The following is a 20,400-nucleotide window of genomic DNA, read 5'->3' as shown; positions in this document are numbered from 1 at the left end:
ATGAAGTGCAGTCTGCAGAGTGCTTCCTCTCCTCTGTCCTCTTGTCTTTTTCAAGTGCTTCAAAGAAGTCACCCAGCTGCCATCCTCTCTGGCTTTCTGTGTCTTTCTCTTCCAACTAACCACCTGCTATTTCCAGATTCTGCTTGTAGTGAGGCAGTTGATCTTTTGCTGTCACTTTATTTCCATCCATTGGCCATCTTCAGTGTACCATGGCTGGTTTGGAAATAAAACCAAAGTTTGTAGTTTTCTATGTCATTCATATACGTATCCCCTGGTTTACATAGCTGTGAATAATATCCTTGGTTTCAATTTGAATCTGGTTCTCAGATTTATTGAATTGGGATGGGAACAAATCTCTTAAGAGACCTTACAGTCATGGTAAAAAAGAAAATGCACCCTTTTTCAATTCTAAGGTTTTGTGTATCAGGACTTAATAAAAAAAAATCTGGTCCTGAGCATGGCTTAAAATTAAGTAAATACAACGTCAGATAGCACACCGCATGGAATATGACACTGTCGTTATTTATTCAACACAAACTAAGCCTATATCGTCAAAGTATTTACTTTATAGTAAGTGAGCAGTTGGGGTGTTTTCTCATAGACTTCTATACAGTCTGATGTTTTTGCAACCTGACAAGTCTCCCTCTGGTTGCCAGTGGAAAGATTGCAAGCTTTAACACTTGACTGCTAAGATTCATAGGCTAAGTTTTTTCTGTGGTAGCTCCATCTGACTTAAGTATATCTTGGTGCTAATTAATGTAGCATGTTGTGTTCAAATATTTTTCATGTTACATCCACTTGCAAATAAATTCTCCAGAATCCTGTAACACACCCAATCAGCCATCAAATATGAATAGTCCTATTATTCAACCAGCTCTGTAGTATTTCTTGTTCTGGCGCTCCCTTTTCTCTCTCCCTTTGTTCTTCCTCTTAAGATGACAGCTAGATAACAGGGCTGTTCTTCCCCCTCATCCTCTTGTACTCTTCAAGTGTCTGTCTTCTTTAATTGTCCCCATGACCGCATGGCTTTAACACAAATGTCTGTGAGGCAACTGGGTCACACAGCGGCTGGTTTGTTGAGTGCCCGTGTTTCAGACCATATGATCAATGTCCTATTTGTCACAGTCTCAAAGTACATCAGTGAAGTATTCATCATTAACGCTCACACAGACGTACTGACAGAGGACAGAGTGGGTGCTGAAACAAGGATGTCAGAGGGAAATTCCACAGACAGACGTTCATCGACCCTTCCTTTATGTTTATGTACATTTATCAGAGTTCATTTCAGGTTGTTGCTCATAGCTGTAATGCCTCCTCTCTATATTAATTTGATAAGAGTTCAAACAAAACATACTTTTGAGTTAAATGAAAATCATTGCTTACTTAATATCATTTTTAAGGAAACAAATTAATAGAGGTAACTGTGTGATAACTATGTTACTGTTATTTGTATGTAACTGTTAAACGAATGAAATTACTTATTCAAAGTGTATTACTTATTAAAAGTAGTGGCTGTGGCTCAGGAGGTAGAGCAGGTAATCTACCAATCACTGCTGCTCAGTCTGCATGCCAAAGTATCCTTCGGCAAGATATTGAACCACACGTTGCTCTTGATGCATTTGCTGGAGTGTGAATGTTAGAAATAGAAATAGTATTCACAAAGAAATAAAAAGCCGAAGCCACGACTTTAAAGATAAAAGCAGTTCAAAGTAGATTGGTGCAGATTGGTACATTGTGCTCATAATATGAAGGAGATGGTCAGCACTAACCTGTGGTGTTTAAATGATGTTTAGTTGGTACTGAAGTGTTACTCCCGCCAGCCACCATGCGGACAAGTTCTTTGTTTACAGATGGCTTATTCCAAGCTCACCAACAGGATCACTCAGCATTGTCATCGTGAGAACTATTAAAATAAAGCAATTGTATTTAGAAACATCATTTTCTTAAGCATAAAATGATAATTCTCTTTTAGCTTGTCTCATATATCCAGTGAAAATGAAATGATTTAAACCATTATGTGTGACAGGGTTTCCAAAAAACACTGATGGCAAGATAAATCCAGCAAATATAAGTGTACATTTATAAATGCCTGTTTTACATGGAAACTCAAATTAACAGAGACACATTGAACGCACCTCATTGACTGATGTAGCCAAACAGGAAAGCATGTTCATCTTGGAAGCTGCACTTCATACCTCACAATAAGCGGCTCATTCAAAATCACAAAAATGTTTCCAACAAATATAAAACAAAGAACGTGAAATTAAATCACTGTCAGTTACACTAAATGGCCCAAAATGTGCCAAGATTTCTTTAGCTAACAGGTGCTGATGTAGCCTTCTGCTGCTGTAGCTTCTGCTTCATTCCTATTGTGGGTTCAGAGATGCTCTTTTGCATACCTAGCTGTAGCATATAGCTTTGAGTTATCGTTTCCTTCCTATCAGTCCAAAGCAATCTGGCCATTCACTCAATTAGTTGACATTTTCTCCCTTTTGGACCATTTCAGACCGATCTCTCTGGACTGTAGAGATGGTTTTTGTTGCAAAATCCCTGTAGATCAGCACTTTCTGAAATACTCAGCCCAGCCTAGCTGACACCAACAACCGTAGCACATTTAAAGTTATTTAAATCTTCTTTCTTCCCCATTCTGATGCTCGGCTGAAAAAAGCAGACCTTTTATTCACTTAATTAACAGCTATTAACCACAGTAGAATACACTACACATAATTTATGTCACCCACATGCATCAGGTAATTATCTGGTAAATGATTAAGTTTAAAAAAAAACACTCTCAACTTGACTCCAGAGATGATATCTCTGTGTTGGTTATTTGGCTGCAGTCATTGTTTTTGAAGCAAAGAATTGTCTATGTTTGGGAATATGGGATAATAATTTTGATAAATGTACTTTAAGTGATAGAACCATATCTAACAGATGACTAAGACTTCTAAAATTATAGACCACATCTACAAAATTAAGATCCAGGTTATAACATTTGTGTTCTGTTCTTCAGTGGTGGGGAAGTTAAATGGCATGTTTTGCATAAAATTTAAAATGTTGCATATAAATGTTCTTATATATGTTGTGATTGCATTAAAGGAATTTAAATGGCTAAATATACAGGACATGATTCCAAACTATTGATGTGCATAGTAGCATACTTTAAAACCCCCCATTTCCATGAGCTCTCTGGAATTAGAAAATGACTGTCAGAAGCTTTCATGGCATTACAGGCGACAGTGTCCATCATGCTGATCCATATCTCTATGAAGGGGTAAAAACAGGGCTCCATGGAAGAGCTCAGCTTTCTCTTCTAATTGAGCATTAGTGTCATTAATTTGAACTCACAAGCTAATGTTGCACTGGTCAGCGGTCATGACAATGATGTGCTCTTCCTAATGCACAGAGTAAAAGGACGTTTTACTGGACGTGGAATGGAGATTTAGAAGACGCACACACATAGAGTCAGCAGGGTAGTAATCTCGTACATGACCAAGATGAAAAGGAAAAGGAAATAGTTGCATTAGTGCATTAGGAAAGATACACCAATGTGTTTGGTGTTGCAGGTGGCCAAATCACTTGGCATCTTGGCATCTTGCAAAAAAAATGTCGGTCAAACTCAAAATGATTTCTCCTCCCGCCCTTTTCTGAAAACAGTCTTTTCAGCAAATTTCAGCAAAATCTGAATTCATTTCATTTTCATCGGCTGAATTATTCGACTCTTTTTGTTTGTGTATATATATATGTGTGTCTGTGTGTTTGTGTGATCATTTTAAAAAAAATTAGGTCCCTCTAAGATGTCATCGGAAGCAACTTAGTTGCATCTATTTGGTATTTAATCACATATGAGTCAGGAGGATATCAGAGGACTGGATCAATGGAGACAGACGAGGAACACTAATGTAAAAGGAAGCCATCTTGCACTTGACTGCGTTTGGTAAGTCAGCATCAGATTCATCAGCTAATGAATGTAACCCCTCACTTGTACAGCACTTTGGTCAACGCTCCTGTTGTAATTAAATGTGCTATATAAATAATTAAACTATTAAACTATTAATGTGCGACTTATGTTAAAGAAACCGAGTTTCTGCTATTTGTGCAATCTTATTTAACAAATGCATAGAGACTACAAGACTGAGAGGGATACAGCTGCTATGGGATGCTGCTCAGTATAAAGTAGAGACACTTTTAATGTTTGTTTTGGACTTTACCAGGGAAAATAAGTGGCTGTTTGTCTGTCTGGTATTTGGTGCAAGGAGCAAGTGTGCAATGGGCTTAAAGCACCTTTTTCAGTCACATCAGCTTTCTGTAGCTGCTGGGAACAGGTTAGTGAGTATATACCCAAAGTTTTAATACCATAATAATGAGTTGAGAAAGAATTATACTTGTTGATGTGCAAAAGCGTCTGATTGAAGAGCAACTTGCTATGGGACAGTTGGCCAAATAGAAGTGGAGGTGTAGGTATACTTTTGACCCTGTGTGGATTAGTTGTGTGCCCATTAAAGATGTCTGCTGTGCAATCATTCCACCCTGGAGAAAAGAACAGTTCAAAGAAGTGATTAAAAGCCCAAAGTTACCATTAAAGTGATGTCCATGATGAGTGGATATAACTGTGCCTTTATTAAACTTAGATTCGGAGTGTTTTTGTATATTTTTGTAAGAGAATCTACAGTTATTATCATTTAAAAGCACAGAAATGATCTGTGCTAATGTAAAAACACATGACGGGCTCTTTGGAAGAGAAACCACACCCTAACTAGATACGCATTTCTCATACTAAGGCAGGTTGTAAACGTTAATGAAAATGTGAGTATGGATGCTGTTTTATTGTGTTTCTTAAATAGAGCTTCATAATTCTTTCTTTAAGTACCACATTTTGAAATGTGATCTCATCCATATGTAGTATTGAGGTTTATTCAACACACAATTGTGTGTTATGCTTTTGCAAAAAAATAGTTTTGTGTTAAAAATGAGCATGATCTGCAAATATATAAAGTTGCAGTGCACTGAAAAGTCAAATGAACGTTTAAATTTCCTGTTCATGAATTTTACAGCTGACACAGAAACTGTTTATTTTGACATCTTCACATCACTTACTGTAGATCTCACTCATTTATTAGTCACATTTTTAGTCTTTTTGCTGGATTTAAACACCACGGTTACAGTGCAGTGCTTAGTGTAAGAGGGGAGCAATCATAAATCCCTTCGTGACCACCCTGACTTTCTGACATCTGATAGAGACACACACACACTTAATGAGATTCGACTGCCACCCTGCATGCTTACCTCAGCATGCATGTCATGGTTTATCTTCTCAGGTACACACACACACAAGCAAATGCTAATGAAATTCAGGAGCACTATTAGACTTGTAGATCAGCGGGATGGGTCACTTGCTCTGACTCACAATTTAATGGCGTCTTGGTGTCTCATACCACCAGATCACAGAGAACAGAAACAGAGGGAGCGAGAAGAGATAGCGATAGGAGGATTTAACGATAACACATAATTGATTTTTTTGATCTTGCACACTTGCAATAAACACACACACTTGGTGAACCGAGCAGAGGGAGATCTGTGTGAGGATTTAGCAGTGTAAACACATTCTTCATGAGCGCTGATAATCCTGCCAAAGAGAAACAGAGAGCATCATTACTTCAGCTCATTGCCATCTCTCCAAACACACAGACACATATATCAGGGTTAACTACTTTCACCTATTCTCTTCGGTCTTCAGTGTATTGCTCAGCAAAGAGCAGACACAATGGGTGCATCTCGAATTATTTATGCCGCAGTGAAAAGGAATACACCTCATTTTCTCTTTCCTTTTTCCTTCTGGATGGACCACACAGCTAGTGTGTGGTCCACCATCCATCACCCACCACACCCACCCGTCTCTTCCCTAACTCATCTTGTCTTCATCTGCCTCCTCCTCCTTCCTCCTCCTGGTCTTGGTCTTTCTGTATTTATACTTTCTCCCCTGTCTCTTCTGTATACACCATTCTTTCTCTCTATTTGTCTCTTTGTTCTTTTAGACTCTTTCTCTGCAGTCGCTGGGTTTTTGCTCAGTAACATTGCAGTGTTGTAAAGTGGGATGCACAGCTCGCCCCGAGTACCAGAGAATTTCCAAAACTTCTTTATCTGTGTTCAGAGCAAGAGCAACATAGCATGTGTCAGGACAGTGTGCTTTCCCTGACACATAAAAGGACAACTTGTAAAGCTAAAGTGTCATTAGTGCATGTTTTGTTATCCTCTAAATCCTCCCTCTCAGCCTTCATCCTTCTCGGCTTCACACAGCAGGAATCCTACCGCAAGTGTCCATCAGCAAAAAAGTAGCAAACCTAATCTCCCCCCCCCTCCTCCCCTCCTCCCCCACCCTCAGAGGATGTACTTATTTCTAGATAAGGCACTTTTGCAAACTTTGGCCAAGAACCAAAAATATCTTCTGTGCTGTAGTTCCATCTGACAGATGAAAGAAGCATCGGCATATTTTAGTCTAGGAATTTCAACTTTCTTATTTTCTCCGCAGTGCTCCTCACAGGATGAGATTAAGCACTTTGCCTACTCTTCTCCATCCTCCCTTCTGTCAACCTTCTCCTCCGTCCTTCCTGATCTCCTGCTCTCCCTTTAGTCCCATTAGTCATGTCCTGATGGCTCATTAACTATTAAAGAGCAGAATGAGGGAAAGAGAGGAGAGGGGCATTCTGCAAGGCTTGCCTATAGTCATTTGGTAATGGATATCAGGGGGTGAGATAAGCGAGAAAGCAGGAGATGAGGGTGGAGCAAGTCCGTGGGGTCTCTTTTCCTCGTCTGATGATGAGTGGGAGTCATCAGGCAAAAAAGGAAGACAAGTTAGGCCTTTTAGTATGTTGCGTCCTTTGGGATGAGGGAAAAGCTCAGAAGCAGAACAGAAGCACATTTGTTTGCATAAAAAGCTTCAAAATATAACCATCTTCAGTCTTGGAGGCTTTTATTCATTCTTAATCAGACAGGCTGAAGAAGGCTTTCAGATAATCCACAAACACTGAACCCTTGTACTGATAAGTTCACCGAGGCCGTTTGCTACTGTACTTTGGATTTATCATATGTTGCTGCCATCTAGTGGCTAAAAAAATCCTTCTTTGAAAGTTCGGGAGTTGTTGAACAAGTTTATACAGGTCAAAGAGAATGTTAGTGTCAGTTTGTTCTAATTGACATTGTTTAATTAACATATGTCAAACTAATTAAAGAGGTTAAACTCTTTAGAACAATGCACTTATCACATACAGAGCCTCAGACAGTCTGATACAGCTTTTTAACACTATGTGTGTGCATGTGCGTTTGCAGACTCTCTGATGCTGGGGACAGAGGTCGACCTGCAGCAGGTGGAGAACACTGTGTTTGCCATAGAGACTGTGTTCAAGGCATGGCTTCAAGAACAGGGTGGAGACAGAGAGCACCTTCACCTCTTGCTACCAAGCCCCATGGATAACCTGATTCCAGGTTAAAATCTACAGCCACACACAGGACTTGAACACACTGATGTTTTAGGAAGTCAGAAATGCATTAGAATTACAGTTTATGACATTAACAAATACATGAAAGAAAGAAAGGTTTTTAATGCACATAAATACAGCCACATGACAAATACAGTTTTCACATGACTCTGTGTAGTCGTGAAAAAGTACAAATTTACAGCTTCCATAGAAATTAAGAGGGTAAGTTGCAGCCAGATGCTGCTAATCAAATGCACTTCATTACCTGATCATAAGCAAGTGTGAGCATCTCATTAGGAGCAGAGGTTTTGGCAGCAGAAGCAATTGTTTCTTCTGTTGAAAACCCTTCCCAGTAGTAGATATCCCAGCATCTCCAAAGTGCTCAGAAGAACTCAGACTCTACAGACCTCAGTTAGTGTGTTAAATGTTAAAGTTCATGGCAGTACAATTAGAGAAAGCCTAAAAAACTGGGTTGCCTGGAGAAAGCCTCTTCTTTCTAAAAAGAACATGGCAGCATGGCTTAGGTTTGTAAAGCTACATCTGAACAGTGGGACTCTTGGAACAGTGTCCTTTGGACAAATGAGACTAAAGTTGAGATGTCTGGGCACCTTATAGTTACTGGGTTGACCACGAACTCCTCTGAACACAGAAGTATTCTAGAGTCCGATATGATCTACAGCAGAATAGCTGAAAAAGACAAGATTTAAAGTTTTTAAAGGCCTCAACCCGACCCGAGAGCAGTTTAGAAACAAATATCTATAAACCTCAATGAACTGAAGCAACATTGTAAAGAAGAGTTGGCCATTCATCAACAAACACCCTAGACTGGTCACCAGTCTGTTACACAGAGACAAACCATTTGCACTCACTTTCTCACCTATGGGGAACTTAGAATTTCTACAGTTCTAAGTTCTACAAACTACTGAATCATGGCGTGTACTTTGTTTTTAACATGACTGCATGTTTCTGTTGCATGTGCAGTGTGCGTGAAGTGTGACATGCAGGAGCGCATGATAAGCCCGGCGCTCATCCCGCTGACCCCGAACCTGGGAGTGAAGACTGAGAGCATTCGGGACTTCCTGCTTGGCCCTAAGGGCTTGGCCAATCAAAGCCCAGCACCGCAGACACTGAAAGTGATCAAGTAAGCGTGGGCATCGATGCTGAGGGCCTTCGAACTATCAGCACAAATAAGAGTTTTTAGGATCAGCTCACAATCACTTTGTTAGGAGAAAGGAAGACTTGTGTGTGCAAGATCCAATAACACGCGTTCTCTGTATGCACAGCTCCTTTGTTTGACTTGGGAGCATCTGAGTGCACTTTGTTCTGCTGGAGTTACTGCTCCGAGGCTGTAAAAGCAATATGAGCACAAAGTTCAGTCGCTTTTGTAAGGAATTTTGTTGGCCTCGTAAATGTACAATCAGCATGATGGACGAGGAAACCAGAAGATAAAATATATTCCAGAGGACAGGAAAATGCTCATCGTAAAAGTCTGACAAATGAATAAAATCTTTCATACCAATCACAAAACAAATATGGAGAGTTTTACGAGCTTGTAGGTCAAAAATAGCCTCTGTGGACAGTGTCATACAAGAAATGAGCTACATTTGCTTCCTACAAAACAAACTCGTCATGTTATTTTAAACCTCACAGGGATTGTGGACACATGAACTGAATGTAGCGCAGTACATTTTCACTTTCTTCTCTTTCCTACCTGTCAGTAGAGGAATGTGTACGTGCCATTTTTTTCTCACAAACTCATGCAGTGCACTGAAGATTGTCTCATGGGCCAGCGCAAGGCCAGTTGCAGACACACTGGTGGTCCTGTGCTGGCCCATGTGTGGGCCACCTCTGACAATCCTGATCTTGACCACCAAAGGGCCGTAACTCTTTCCGGTATGTGATCCATGTGTAAGTTGTGTGCAGCCACGGGCCAGTTGCAGACACACTGCTGGCCCTGTGCTGGCCCATATGTCAGCCTAATGTGTACCTTAACCCTTTAGAGCCCATCGGAGCGGGCACGCTCTGTTTGGCATAACTATTTTTAAATCCTGGTAGCTCTGCAACCACGTGAGCTAGCGCAAAAAATTTTTTTGCATATGAAACCGGAGGAGTTGTACTTACATCTTATGCCATCAGCTTGTCCTAGGTCACGGTTTCCTTCCACATAAAGCTTTGCAAAAACTGCATAAAAAGCGCTTGCAGCAACAAAAACATAATATTCCAGAAACACGTTTTGCCGATCCGATCAGCTGTTCATAACACTTTGGACTGGACTGGAGAAGCCAGGGATCAAACTACTAACCTTCCGATCAGTAGGTGACCTGCTCTACCTCCCGAGCTACAGCCACCCACTGGCAAAGATGAGTAAACCGTCACTAGGTTTTGGATAAAGTGTACACTCACAAACCTGTCAAACCTTATTTTGAAACGTTGGCTAGTATAGAAGTATTGCAACATGGCATTTGGTTCTTCTAATCAAAATAGGAAAATAGGAACATAAATAGTGCAATCATTGCCAGACCTGGCCCACATCTGGATTGACATACACCCTGCTGTGACACCAGTTAGTCAGAAGTGCCAGCTTGTTGCCAAGTCTGGCCCAGACTTGTTTTCTATGAGCCTGGGCTACATAAACCAAACCACAATTGAGCCAGATATGGCACACAGACACACATAGACATTGCCATCTATGCCGGGCCTGGCCCATATTTGGATGACATACGTCTTATCATGCCAGAAGTCAACCAGCAGTGCCGGCTTGATACCAGATCCGGGCCAGACCTGCCTGCTGTGTGGGGTGGTAATGTTTTCATGCAGTTGAGGTAATGCTGAATTTATTTCCAACTCGGTGAACAGCTGATGTAATTTTTCCCTAAATGCGCACACGCATGCTACGCACACGCTAACGATAGAAAGCAGGCGCTGAGGTAGAAACTTGATTTGCATTTGTTTTACATTTTCAGGACCTACAGTAGGAAGTAATGTGCGTTTGTGTGAACGAATGGGCATTCGTTTTGCATACCAGACGGTTGGAAAATTGTGCTGTTTATGTACTTGAGTTAGAAAATGGGTCACACTGCAAACGCACCTCAGCAGGGATGATGTCATTCTCTCTGCTCATGATGTTTTCCATATATTTGCATACTTACAGTTTTCTGCTGGAGCTCATTTCAGAAATGAAAAGGATTTCATTGTTTTTTCTATTGTTGGCGTGTGTGTGTGTGTGTGTGTGTGTGTGTGTGTGTGTGTGTGTGTGTGTGTGTTTGAGTTCTGCGCGCGCGCGTGCATGTGTGAGTTTGTGTTGTACGGCCTTCCGCTGGTGATCCGCCCAACCACCTGCTGGCAGCTGGACTGGGATGAAATGGAGAACAACCAGAACTTGTTCCATGCCCTCTGCCACACACTCAGGGTGTAGTTTCTGTTTTTTCATCTTGTGACAATTGTCTTTATTAAGAGAAACTGACATTTTATGGCCGCATGTGATGCAGAAGTAAAACCCATTTGACCAGTCTACATGAAAGAATTTGCATAATGCAAATCTGGTTCCCGTTTTAGCGAATGTGGGAACGTGGGAGTCATGGTAAAATAGAGCAATCATATTCATGTTTGTGCTTTTGTTTGACGGTTGTGATTCTCAACTCATACAAACCAACACCAAAAACACTGGAAAGTTGTGCGAATTCAAGTACAAATAAAATGCAGTGGTTTGTAAATTTCATAAATCCATATTTTGTTTACAGCAGAACATAGTAAACATATCAAACAGAGAAAATGTGCCAGTTTAAGAACAGTATTAAATAATCTTGTGGTTTATGGTAGTAACACATCTCAACAAATTGGGACAGCTCCATGTTCAGCACTAAAAAGCATCTCCTATTTGTTTAACAACAGGTTTTTTTACCCCTCGGCTATAAAGGGCTGATGGAGTATTGACATCAGTCTGCTGGGGGTGTGTGCAGAGGTCACATTTTCTGAAAATGCGATTTCTTGAATGTGATAACTTGATTGATTGATCATACTTTATTCATCCTGAGGGAAATTGGGTTAAGGCTGCCAGCTGTGCCAGCGCCGTCTTACTTAAGAACGAGGTGACAGAGGACTTTCAAATTGATAGCTCAGGTGGATCTACTTAAAAATCTCAGACATGTTAGAGGTCAGAGGTCAACTTTTCTGAAAATTATCTAGAATTTTTAATTGTTACCAAAGGTGCATCTAGGGTTAGAGGTGGCGGGTATTTTTAACTGTCTGCGAGCTGCAGAGACCGGTTGCTTCACATTCGAGAGAGGAATGTTGTCCCGTTCTTGTCTGATAAAGGATTCTAGCTACTCAGCAGTCCCACGTCTTCTTGTTGTATTTTCATTTCATGTTTTCAACTGGTGAAAGGTCTGGACTGGTGGCAAGGCAGTTCAGCACCCAGACTCTTCTGCTGCGAAGCCATGCTGTTGGATTAGCTGCAGCATGTGATTTAACATTGGCTGAAAATATGACTGAAATATGCAAGACTTTTTAAAATGATAATGATGATAACAAGCTGTCAGGTCTCTGCTCTTTAGTCTGGATGATGTAGCTTTTTTTCTCCAAAGGAATTTCACAATAAATTCATCTGACCACACAACAGTTGTCCATTTTAGCTTTAACCCAGAGAAGAGGTTTCTGGATCATGTTCACATACTGCGCAACTTCTTCTCTGCATGATAGAGACAGGAAGGGAATTTGTGGACGACTCAGTGAACTTCCTGGAAGTGTCCCTAAGCCCATGTAGTCAAACATAATCATAAAGAGCTGGTACCGGTATGTCCTAATGCATAAAAAGCTCAGAAATGAAACTGTGTACTTTATATTTACATGATTCTGAGTATCTGTAAATAAGAGCCACATTGAGCCTTTTTCTGTATTTGGATTCCAACTTTACCTCAGATATAATGGCTTATATCCCTCAACTTTAATACTTCTTTGGTTCCCTATATTAATGTAACTGGTGCTAATACACTACTGAAGTTAATGTATCTGCTTCTGCTTCTGTTTTTAACACAGTGCTGCCCGAGAGCCCAAAGATCACAGGCATACAATGTGGATTTTCAGCCTTGTCACTTGCACACAGAGATTTCTCCAGATTCTCCGAATCATTTGATGATATAATGTACTGTATATTATTGATGAGATGTTCAAAGACTTCCCAATTTTAATGTTGAGGCATGTTATTCTGAAAGCAATCCCCGCTTTGTGGATGCAGTTTTTTTGCAGAAAGGCGAACGTTTGCCCATCTTTACATCTAAGAAACTCGGGCTCTCTAACGTGCTCTTTCTCTGTTTCCAGTTAATATAAATAGTTCCAAAATGTTCCTCCAGCTGTTTTTCAGTAACACTTTTCCGGTCTTTTTGTTGCCCCATTTTTGAGATGTGTTGCTGCCATTAAATTCAAATGTTCTCTGTTGTTTTTTTCATGAAATAGTCAAATGTCCCAGTTTGAACATTTGATGTGTTTAAGATATGTTTACATTTTACACAGCATCCCAGTGTTTCTGCAGTAATAACGTAGCATAAAATTGTTTGGACCGTTTGATCGTCTTTTCATTTTAGCTTGTCAGCCTTGCAAGATTCTGCATATCCCTCCGCGGTTCGAAAAGTTTTTGATTTCTCTCTTTCAGAGTCGTGACCTGTTCCTGCTGCTGCAGGTGGAGCCGGCTCAGAAGTCTGCAGCTGGAGCCTCAGGTCCATGTGTGTATTTGTGTTTATGTTTATGTGTGAGAGAGATGACTGTTTATCAAGGTCATTCGTGAACAATCATAGGCCGCGTGTATGTGTCCAACACAGGTGTGTATTCCCACTACATCCTCCAGCCATCTTCATCTCTGTCCCTGCTGCTGAAGCCTGTGGTCTCCAGAGAGTTGCTGCTGCCGTGCTCACAGCTGGTCTCGGCTCAGGACCCTGCACATCACGCCATGCAGACTATACAGGTTAGATGACCTCCGGTTGCTCTAAACAATTTAGAGAAGTAAATAGAGACACTGAGAACCTTAAAGCAGAAGTTGATGATTCAACTTCAGTAATCTATCAGCACTGGTTACCTTTACATTAATACAAGGCAAGCTGTGAGCCAAGTTAGACAGACATCCTCACATCTGAATCTACAATACTTTGGCATACAGAGGTGTTCATGGTCAACTCTGTGATTGCAAGCTGCCCGGGTCTTGTGCCTGCAAAGCGAGCCTAAATCATCACGCCTCCATCTCCATGGTGAAAGCTGATATGAGGGGACACTGTGCATTGTGGCCAAACATCTCCACTTGGTTCTCACCTGTCCAAAGCTGTTCTTTTTAGGGAGAAAATGCCTTCTTATGACAGCCTTTACAAATAAGCCGCCCTTGTTCAGTCTTTTTTAATTGTACTATCATGAACTTTAACATTTATCGTGCTAACTCAGGCCCATAGATTCTGATGCAGCTCTAAGAGTTACATCTTCTTCAGGTGGATTTGCTGCAACGTCCCCTCAATGGAGGATTTCGGTATCGTGTTAACACTCGCCTGAATGACCAGTTAACCTTTTAAAGACTGAACCATGGAATCATCATACAATTCTATTTGTATATACCTGGAACTAAGGACCACACCATTTGTTTATATGTCTTCTTCTTCTTTCACCTGTTGGATCACATACCCATCAATCACTTTCTCTAGCATCCTCTTGTGTCACTCCAACCTTCTTCATTTCCTCCTGCCGGGCAGCTCCATCCACATCATCACTGTCTCACTGTCCTCATGCCGTACACCACCCTCAACATTTCAATTTCTTGCTTCCTTCTCTCCAAAATTCTGAAAATTTTGTACCCTAGAAATCATGTTAAACAATCTGGTTAAAAAGTGCCCTGCTCTCTTTCATAGACATCTCCACCTTGACAGGTAGATCTTCTGGGCCAACCACCTTTCCACTCCTCATTCTCTTCATAGCTGCCCTCACTTCCTCCTTTCTAATCTGCACTTTAAGACCAACTGTCTTCCATCTGTCTTCCTCTCTCTTACATTTCCTACACCCATCAGTTCCTCAAAATTACTTCTTCCATCTTGTCAACACACTCTCTTCACTCATTAGCACATTTCCATCTTTATCTTTAATCCACCTCGGTCTCTCTATAACCAACTGACAAAAGTCCCTCTTTTTTCCTTCTTTTAGCATCTAGTCTCACAAACAACTCGCTGTAAGCATTTTCCTTTTCCTTTGCCACCTTTCTCTTTGCCGTATACTCCCACTATTCCTGTCTACTTTCTTCCTTTCCCTGTTCCTTCGAACACTTTCCTCACATTATCACTTGCGGCCTGATATTAAAGAATTATAATAGTAATTTCATATTATGACCTTTACTTAAACTGCACACTCATCATCGCGAAGGCGAAGCACGCAAAGTTTCGATGACGTCTCAGGATGAAGCTTCTGTGAATGTGATGATGACAGTATTAGACGTCATGTGTATTTTTGACAGGACATTACAGGACACGGTGCCTCGTCATTTGCTGTGACTCACTTTTTTATTCTGAGTACTCGCTAAAGGTCGAAACAGGTCGCAGTTGAAATATTCAAATGATACTCGTGTGCCTTCTGTCTCTGTCAGAGCTGTCTCACTCAGCTGGATGAGGAGTTTGTTTTAAACCCTCTCACCCTGAGCAGTAACCTCTACCAGCACCTCAGGAGCCGAGGCCTGCTCTCCCAGCCACGATACCCATACAGGTCAGCAACACGGGAGGATCATGATGAGTCTGTGATGATATTTATAGAGATGATCAAAGTTCTAATTTAAAGAATGACGTGATCAGTGCCGTTAGTGAAGATGTAGCTAAGTGAAGGTGATCGTAACCACAAGCTGTTGCCAATGATAAAGAAGCTTATTAAGAAGATTATGTTCAGGTTACAGATATATGTTAAGGAGATGATACTGAGGAGCTAAGCTGTTTGTGTTCTCAGGATTCAGCCACCACAGGAGGGCCCTAAAAGCACAGGCAGCAGACAGCCACGGCAGGTAAACACAGCAGCTTTATGACAGTCTGAAGGTCACTCTGCGATGCTTATATATAACATGGGGGAAGTTTATGGTTCAAGAGCCATTTGACCGCATTCTGATTAACCACATTAAACATCTTTCTATGGAGCGTGTGCTTTAGTGATGCCCTTCAGCCTCACGTCCTCATTTGATCACTAGATGGCAGCACTCGCTGCAGTCAGACACAAACAAGCCTTTTGGACAAAAACATGAAAATAAACATGAGAATGAAAAATGTGAAGCAAAGCAACATAATCCAATAAAACAACCACATTGTTGTTTGGAGGCAGCGGTTGAGGACGAGCAGATGTCCGAGTTAAAGCAAACAGATAAAGGTGTTGTGTGAGCGTGCCCTCCGGAGGCAGTTTAGATAATCGGGCATTATTGGTGCACTCGGTTGAGCTGGAACCAGTTTTAACTGCTCAGTTTGTAGCCAGGTAGTCGTAAACTAGAGGTCAGCCAGTCTCAAACACTCTGAGGGTATTGTTTTTGTAAACTGTTGTGTGATGTCAGCAGTTTTGTTTGAATGGGAGCATCTGAGAGATGTATGAAAGCTGTCAGATAATGTGAGAATACTAAGTAAAAACAATCACAGGTTTTTAAAGGAGGCCACAAAGTGAACTTGTGGTTAATGTTTAATGGTGCTTTGTGTTTTATAATCTTATCATGTCCTGGAAAGAAACTAGAAACTAAAAGTGCCAGATAAAAGTTTGCGAAATAAACATTTAAGCAGCTTCAGTGCCTAAAGTATCACAAGAATCATTTGTGATGCATATGAAGTCAGAAGTTTAGTTAAAACCTAAAAGTAAAATTTTATTTCAGGAAGTGGTTAAGTTACCTCATTGAGTCTGAGGATTACTGCGTTTCTGATGTGAAACAACGATAGTGTAGTGAATCATTCTTCAGTTTTATTTTAGAGTTTTCAAAGTGAGTCATAAACTCTGATTAAACGAGCGCACAGTCTGTGCTGTGGTGCTTTCTGATACTCTACAATGTTGTCAAAGATAGCACTTTTGAGATGAAGTGGTTTTATATCACAAGGGCTTCTTCTAAAAGGTTCAGACTTTCCAGAAGATCATTCGGCTCGAGGTTTGTCTGGTGTTTTGAATGTATCGCTGCTGTGGTGGCATCCTATTGGTTTTTTTTACTGTAATTCCAGACCAATATTCAGTGCTTCGGAGTATATTCCGAGTATTTTCTAGTAGAGTGTAGTATTTCCTGTGGATTTCACAGGCAGTGTATCGCTCGTGAACTTTCACCCTAATGTTTTTTTTTATGTATTCCCATCAACTGAGGCCTGCTGTGTCCTGAGGGTGTATAGCTGTTGGCAGGGTGACTCATCGGGGCTGATAAGGCTGCTCACATGCAAATAGTTCACTTCAGTGGGAAAACGCAGGGAAAGTGTTTGTTCGCTCTGTTCTGTGGCGAGCTGTCGCTCCAGCTGACCTCAGACTTAAAGTCCAAACATAATGTTCCTTTTTGCTGCGTTCACATGTCCTTCCTCCCAACTCCTTCACATCCTCCTCTTCCACTCTTTCATCTCCCGTTTTCTACAAGAAAGTGATCTTGAGTTTGAAATTCAGAGTGTGTGTGTGTGTGTGTGTGTGTGTGTGTGTGTGTGTGTGTGTGTGTGTGTGTGTGTGTGTGTGTGTGTTTGTCACCTCCATTCAGCTACAAAACTACAGTCGCCAACTGGGAATGAACAACAAGGTCAGGGCCACCGTTGCTCCGCTACCCTCCTCCTCCGCCGCCTCCTCTTCCTCCTCGCTGGGACCTCCTCCCAGCAAGGCCTCCCGCCCAGCTCTGAACTTCCTCAGCAGCAGCAGCAGTGGCAGCAGTCGGGCCCCTACCCGGCAAGAGGGAAACGATGATGATGATGATGATAACTCTGTGCTAATACAGTAAGAGTGCTGCAGGGTTAGTAGCAGAAAGTGAGGAAAAGTCCATTGTTGCACACTTCAAAGGGGTTCCAGTGGAATTAGCGCACCTGCAAATATATAGGCCCTCACACACACACACACACACACACACACATATTTGGCTAATTGGTCTCCACTGTAAAGCTGGTGAGCAATCAGGCAGCTCATAAAGGCTTTAAAGAAAGGAAGAGACAAGCTAATTTGCACGTAAATGCACACAGGAGGCCGTGCAACACGCTGCGAGCACACTTACTCTGCACTGCACTCTGGGTGGTTCTTCTGACACTTTCTTTCATCTCTATTTATTCTCACCGCTCGCTCGAACAATATTAGTTAGATCTGAATTTAACAAGCCTCCGTCGCTGCATTTGCAAGCATGTGCGTGTATGTGTGCGAGCGTGAATGTGAGAAAGGAAAGTTTCAGCTCGCTGCCATGTGCAGATTGCTGAGTTAGCAAAACGTCAAAATCACACACCGTAAACAATGAAAAAGAAAAAAGCAGGATAAAAGATGAAAAGAAGGGAAGCGGCAGGACAATGAAAGCCTTAAACAGTCACCCAAAAAAAAAATGGGGGGAAGTAATAAGAAGTTGCAAAAAAAAAAAGAACAAACGTGGGTGGTGTGTGGGAGATCAGAGGAAGATTAAAAGCTGATGGATGTATAAAAAGCAGTGTCTGTGCGCTACAGCACGCACGCTGGCACGCACAGCTTTAAGTCAAAAGGAAACTAGCTACAAAACTACAATTGATGCATAATAAACGAGACGTGCTGCATAAAGACTTATAGCGCGCACACATGCACATTCCATCTTGAGCTCCCGTTCGAACACAGCTTCACTGTTTCAGCGAGCCAGAGACAGAGAGGCCTCTCTGCTCGCCTTTACCCCCGCCGCCAGCTCTCTCTCAGAGGGTTTAAAGGCAGCGTGAGGGGGAGGAGGGTGGATGGAAGAAAACTGATAAAATCTCCAGTGTGTTCTGTGAAAACGTGAATATGACAACTTTGCATTGGAAAAAAACACTCCGTTGTGTCTGCGAGTGAGTGTGTGTGTGTGTGTGTGTGTGTGTGTGAGGCGATTTGAAGCTATTACATCACTGCTGGTTTGTGCACAGTTTTATATTTACACCCCGACAGTGATTCACATTCACACATTAGTTACGTTTGTCCGTCGTCACTGTTATGAATTCCTTTCCCGTGAATGAGCCTTGTCACACACAGGTTTAATGAGTCTCCCGCCATTCCACCCCCTTACTGAACCTTATAACATTTGGCACATCCCAGTGGCCAGTGACTTCATGACGTTGTGATGTCACACTACTTCCGCATTCACGACGACAACGATGCTTTTGTCTCTGAGAAGAATTCACCCGGACCTTCAAAACTAGCCACTAACATTTTCCCCACTTCCCCCCCCCTCTCTCTCTCTCCCCCGTCGCTTCTTCACTCTCGCTCTTCACTTTCTTTTTGATTCTCACGAGCGCTGGAGAGCTGAGTCAACTGGTGTGAATTTCATAAATTTGTTCAGATGCAACGACAGCAGTCCCTCTGTCCCCGGAGAGGTCAGAAGGCTAGAGCCGGAGCTCTTCTGCGTGACCTGCACACTGTTAGACACACTCCTCATTAAATGTCACAACTGTTACAGATAAATGTGATATTACCAGAAACTGACAAAAGTTCAATTGTTTTTGAAATTGCAGGAAGTTTAACAGTGTCCCGCTTGTCAGGTGACTTTTTCGATTTTTCGCTCTAAAGCAAAAGGTCTTCTCTGAAAAATGTTTTGCATTTCTCGTTGTTCTTTTTTTCCTCATCTCACAGTGTTAATTCAATCGTGTTCCTGTTCAGCTTTCTTTCATATATATGAGGTGTATATATATATATATATACACACACATGTATAAACCTGTATCTGATCTGTTCATCTGCTGTGGAATAATAAAATGCCAGTTTGTGGGCGGATGATTGCGGTAACATTTCTGTAGCATAAGGTGCTGATAGTAGAAGAAGGGCACCTAACCGCCTTTAACCTTTTACCTCCCACAGGTTTCCCTGCACATTAATAACATTATTGAGTTTCCCAAGGATGAGAGCGGAGTGAAAAGGCGTATAAATATGAAACTGTTGCATTTATTATTATTTAATGATTGATTGTCTTTGTCATCTTCATCATTATCGCTTAAAAAACTCCACCGCACAATTAAGTGCATCCAGTGTGTAACTAAAACCCTAAAAACGCTTTTCGTTTTAAGCCATGAACCTGTTGAAATTAAGCTTTTTAAAAGTGCAGTATGCACCTTATCCTTACTCATGAGCTCTGGGTCTTAACTGGTGCTACTTTTGTTTTGTCATCGATATTTCTTTAATTTCTGTGGTATGTGACAAAGGAAGCAGCTGGGTTTTTTGTCTACTATCACCAGACAGCACTAGTAGGTGAGGACAGGACATTGAAAATAGTGTGCTAAGCAATAAACCAATTCTGCCCAAATCCTGCTCTCAAGTGGTCTGTTGTCAGGAGCTTTACCCATCGCTACATATAATGTTTCTTTCACCACCTTTTCTCCAACACAAAACACACAGTGGAATGTAACCTGACACGCTCCTCGACTCTTGTCCAAAAAGGAGGGGGGGGATAGAGGTAGAATATTATATATATAACATATACCTTAGGTGAATGTGCAGTAGTAGCATCTATGCTGTAGTAGCAGTAGCATGTGGTGATAGTGGGAAGGAAAAACTCCTTTTTAAAAGGAAAAACCTCCAGCAGAACCAGGCTCAAGGAGGGGCCGCCATGACCAGGTGGAGGTAAAGGAGACAGGTGAAAACTAAATGCTGAGTGGTGTATAAACAGGTGCGTGAAGAAGAAATACTAATGGGTGCGTCATGGGAAGCAGCCTAGGCCTATTGCAGTGTACCTTTTTTTTTTTTTTTTTTTTTTTTATCCTTGGGCAAGATACTAACCCGAAATTGCTCTCCGATGCAT

The 20,400-nt window shown here is 41.5% G+C and overlaps 2 protein-coding genes across 2 annotated transcripts in view; both read left to right on the top strand.

The window, feature by feature from the left end:
• The window catches only part of LOC102298325 (meiosis 1 arrest protein), a 44,719-nt gene extending 35,258 nt beyond the window's left edge, over window positions 1–9,461 (top strand). The window contains exons 5-6 of the mRNA XM_042223145.1: window positions 7,327–7,482; window positions 8,457–9,461. Of these exons, the coding sequence (XP_042079079.1) occupies window positions 7,327–7,482; window positions 8,457–8,620 (320 nt within the window). The 3' untranslated portion in view covers window positions 8,621–9,461. The remainder of the gene's footprint in view (window positions 1–7,326; window positions 7,483–8,456) is intronic.
• Window positions 9,462–10,761: 1,300 nt separating this feature from the next.
• Window positions 10,762–20,005, top strand: LOC121814905 (meiosis 1 arrest protein-like). The gene is made up of 6 exons (XM_042223104.1): window positions 10,762–10,884; window positions 13,123–13,186; window positions 13,289–13,431; window positions 15,082–15,197; window positions 15,432–15,486; window positions 17,179–20,005. The coding sequence occupies exons 1-6, from the start codon at window positions 10,762–10,764 to the stop codon at window positions 17,410–17,412; spliced, it is 735 nt and encodes a 244-aa protein (XP_042079038.1). The 3' UTR covers window positions 17,413–20,005.
• The last annotated feature ends 395 nt before the right edge of the window (window positions 20,006–20,400 follow it).

Source organism: Haplochromis burtoni, unplaced genomic scaffold (assembly GCF_018398535.1).
Source record: "Haplochromis burtoni strain Fernald_Lab_line unplaced genomic scaffold, NCSU_Asbu1 Contig_102, whole genome shotgun sequence".
NCBI classification, from domain to species: Eukaryota; Metazoa; Chordata; class Actinopteri; order Cichliformes; family Cichlidae; genus Haplochromis; species Haplochromis burtoni.
This window is presented reverse-complemented; position numbering and strand designations above follow the sequence as displayed.

Excerpts from the sequence above, each read along its gene's own strand:
- LOC121814905 (XM_042223104.1), top strand. The coding sequence starts at position 10,762 with ATGTGTGAGTTTGTGTTGTACGGCCTTCCGCTGGTGATCCGCCCAACC. Across the intron at positions 15,198-15,431 it reads CAGCCACGATACCCATACAG|GATTCAGCCACCACAGGAGG; the intron begins GTCAGCAACACG and ends TTGTGTTCTCAG. Across the intron at positions 15,487-17,178 it reads GCAGCAGACAGCCACGGCAG|CTACAAAACTACAGTCGCCA; the intron begins GTAAACACAGCA and ends ACCTCCATTCAG.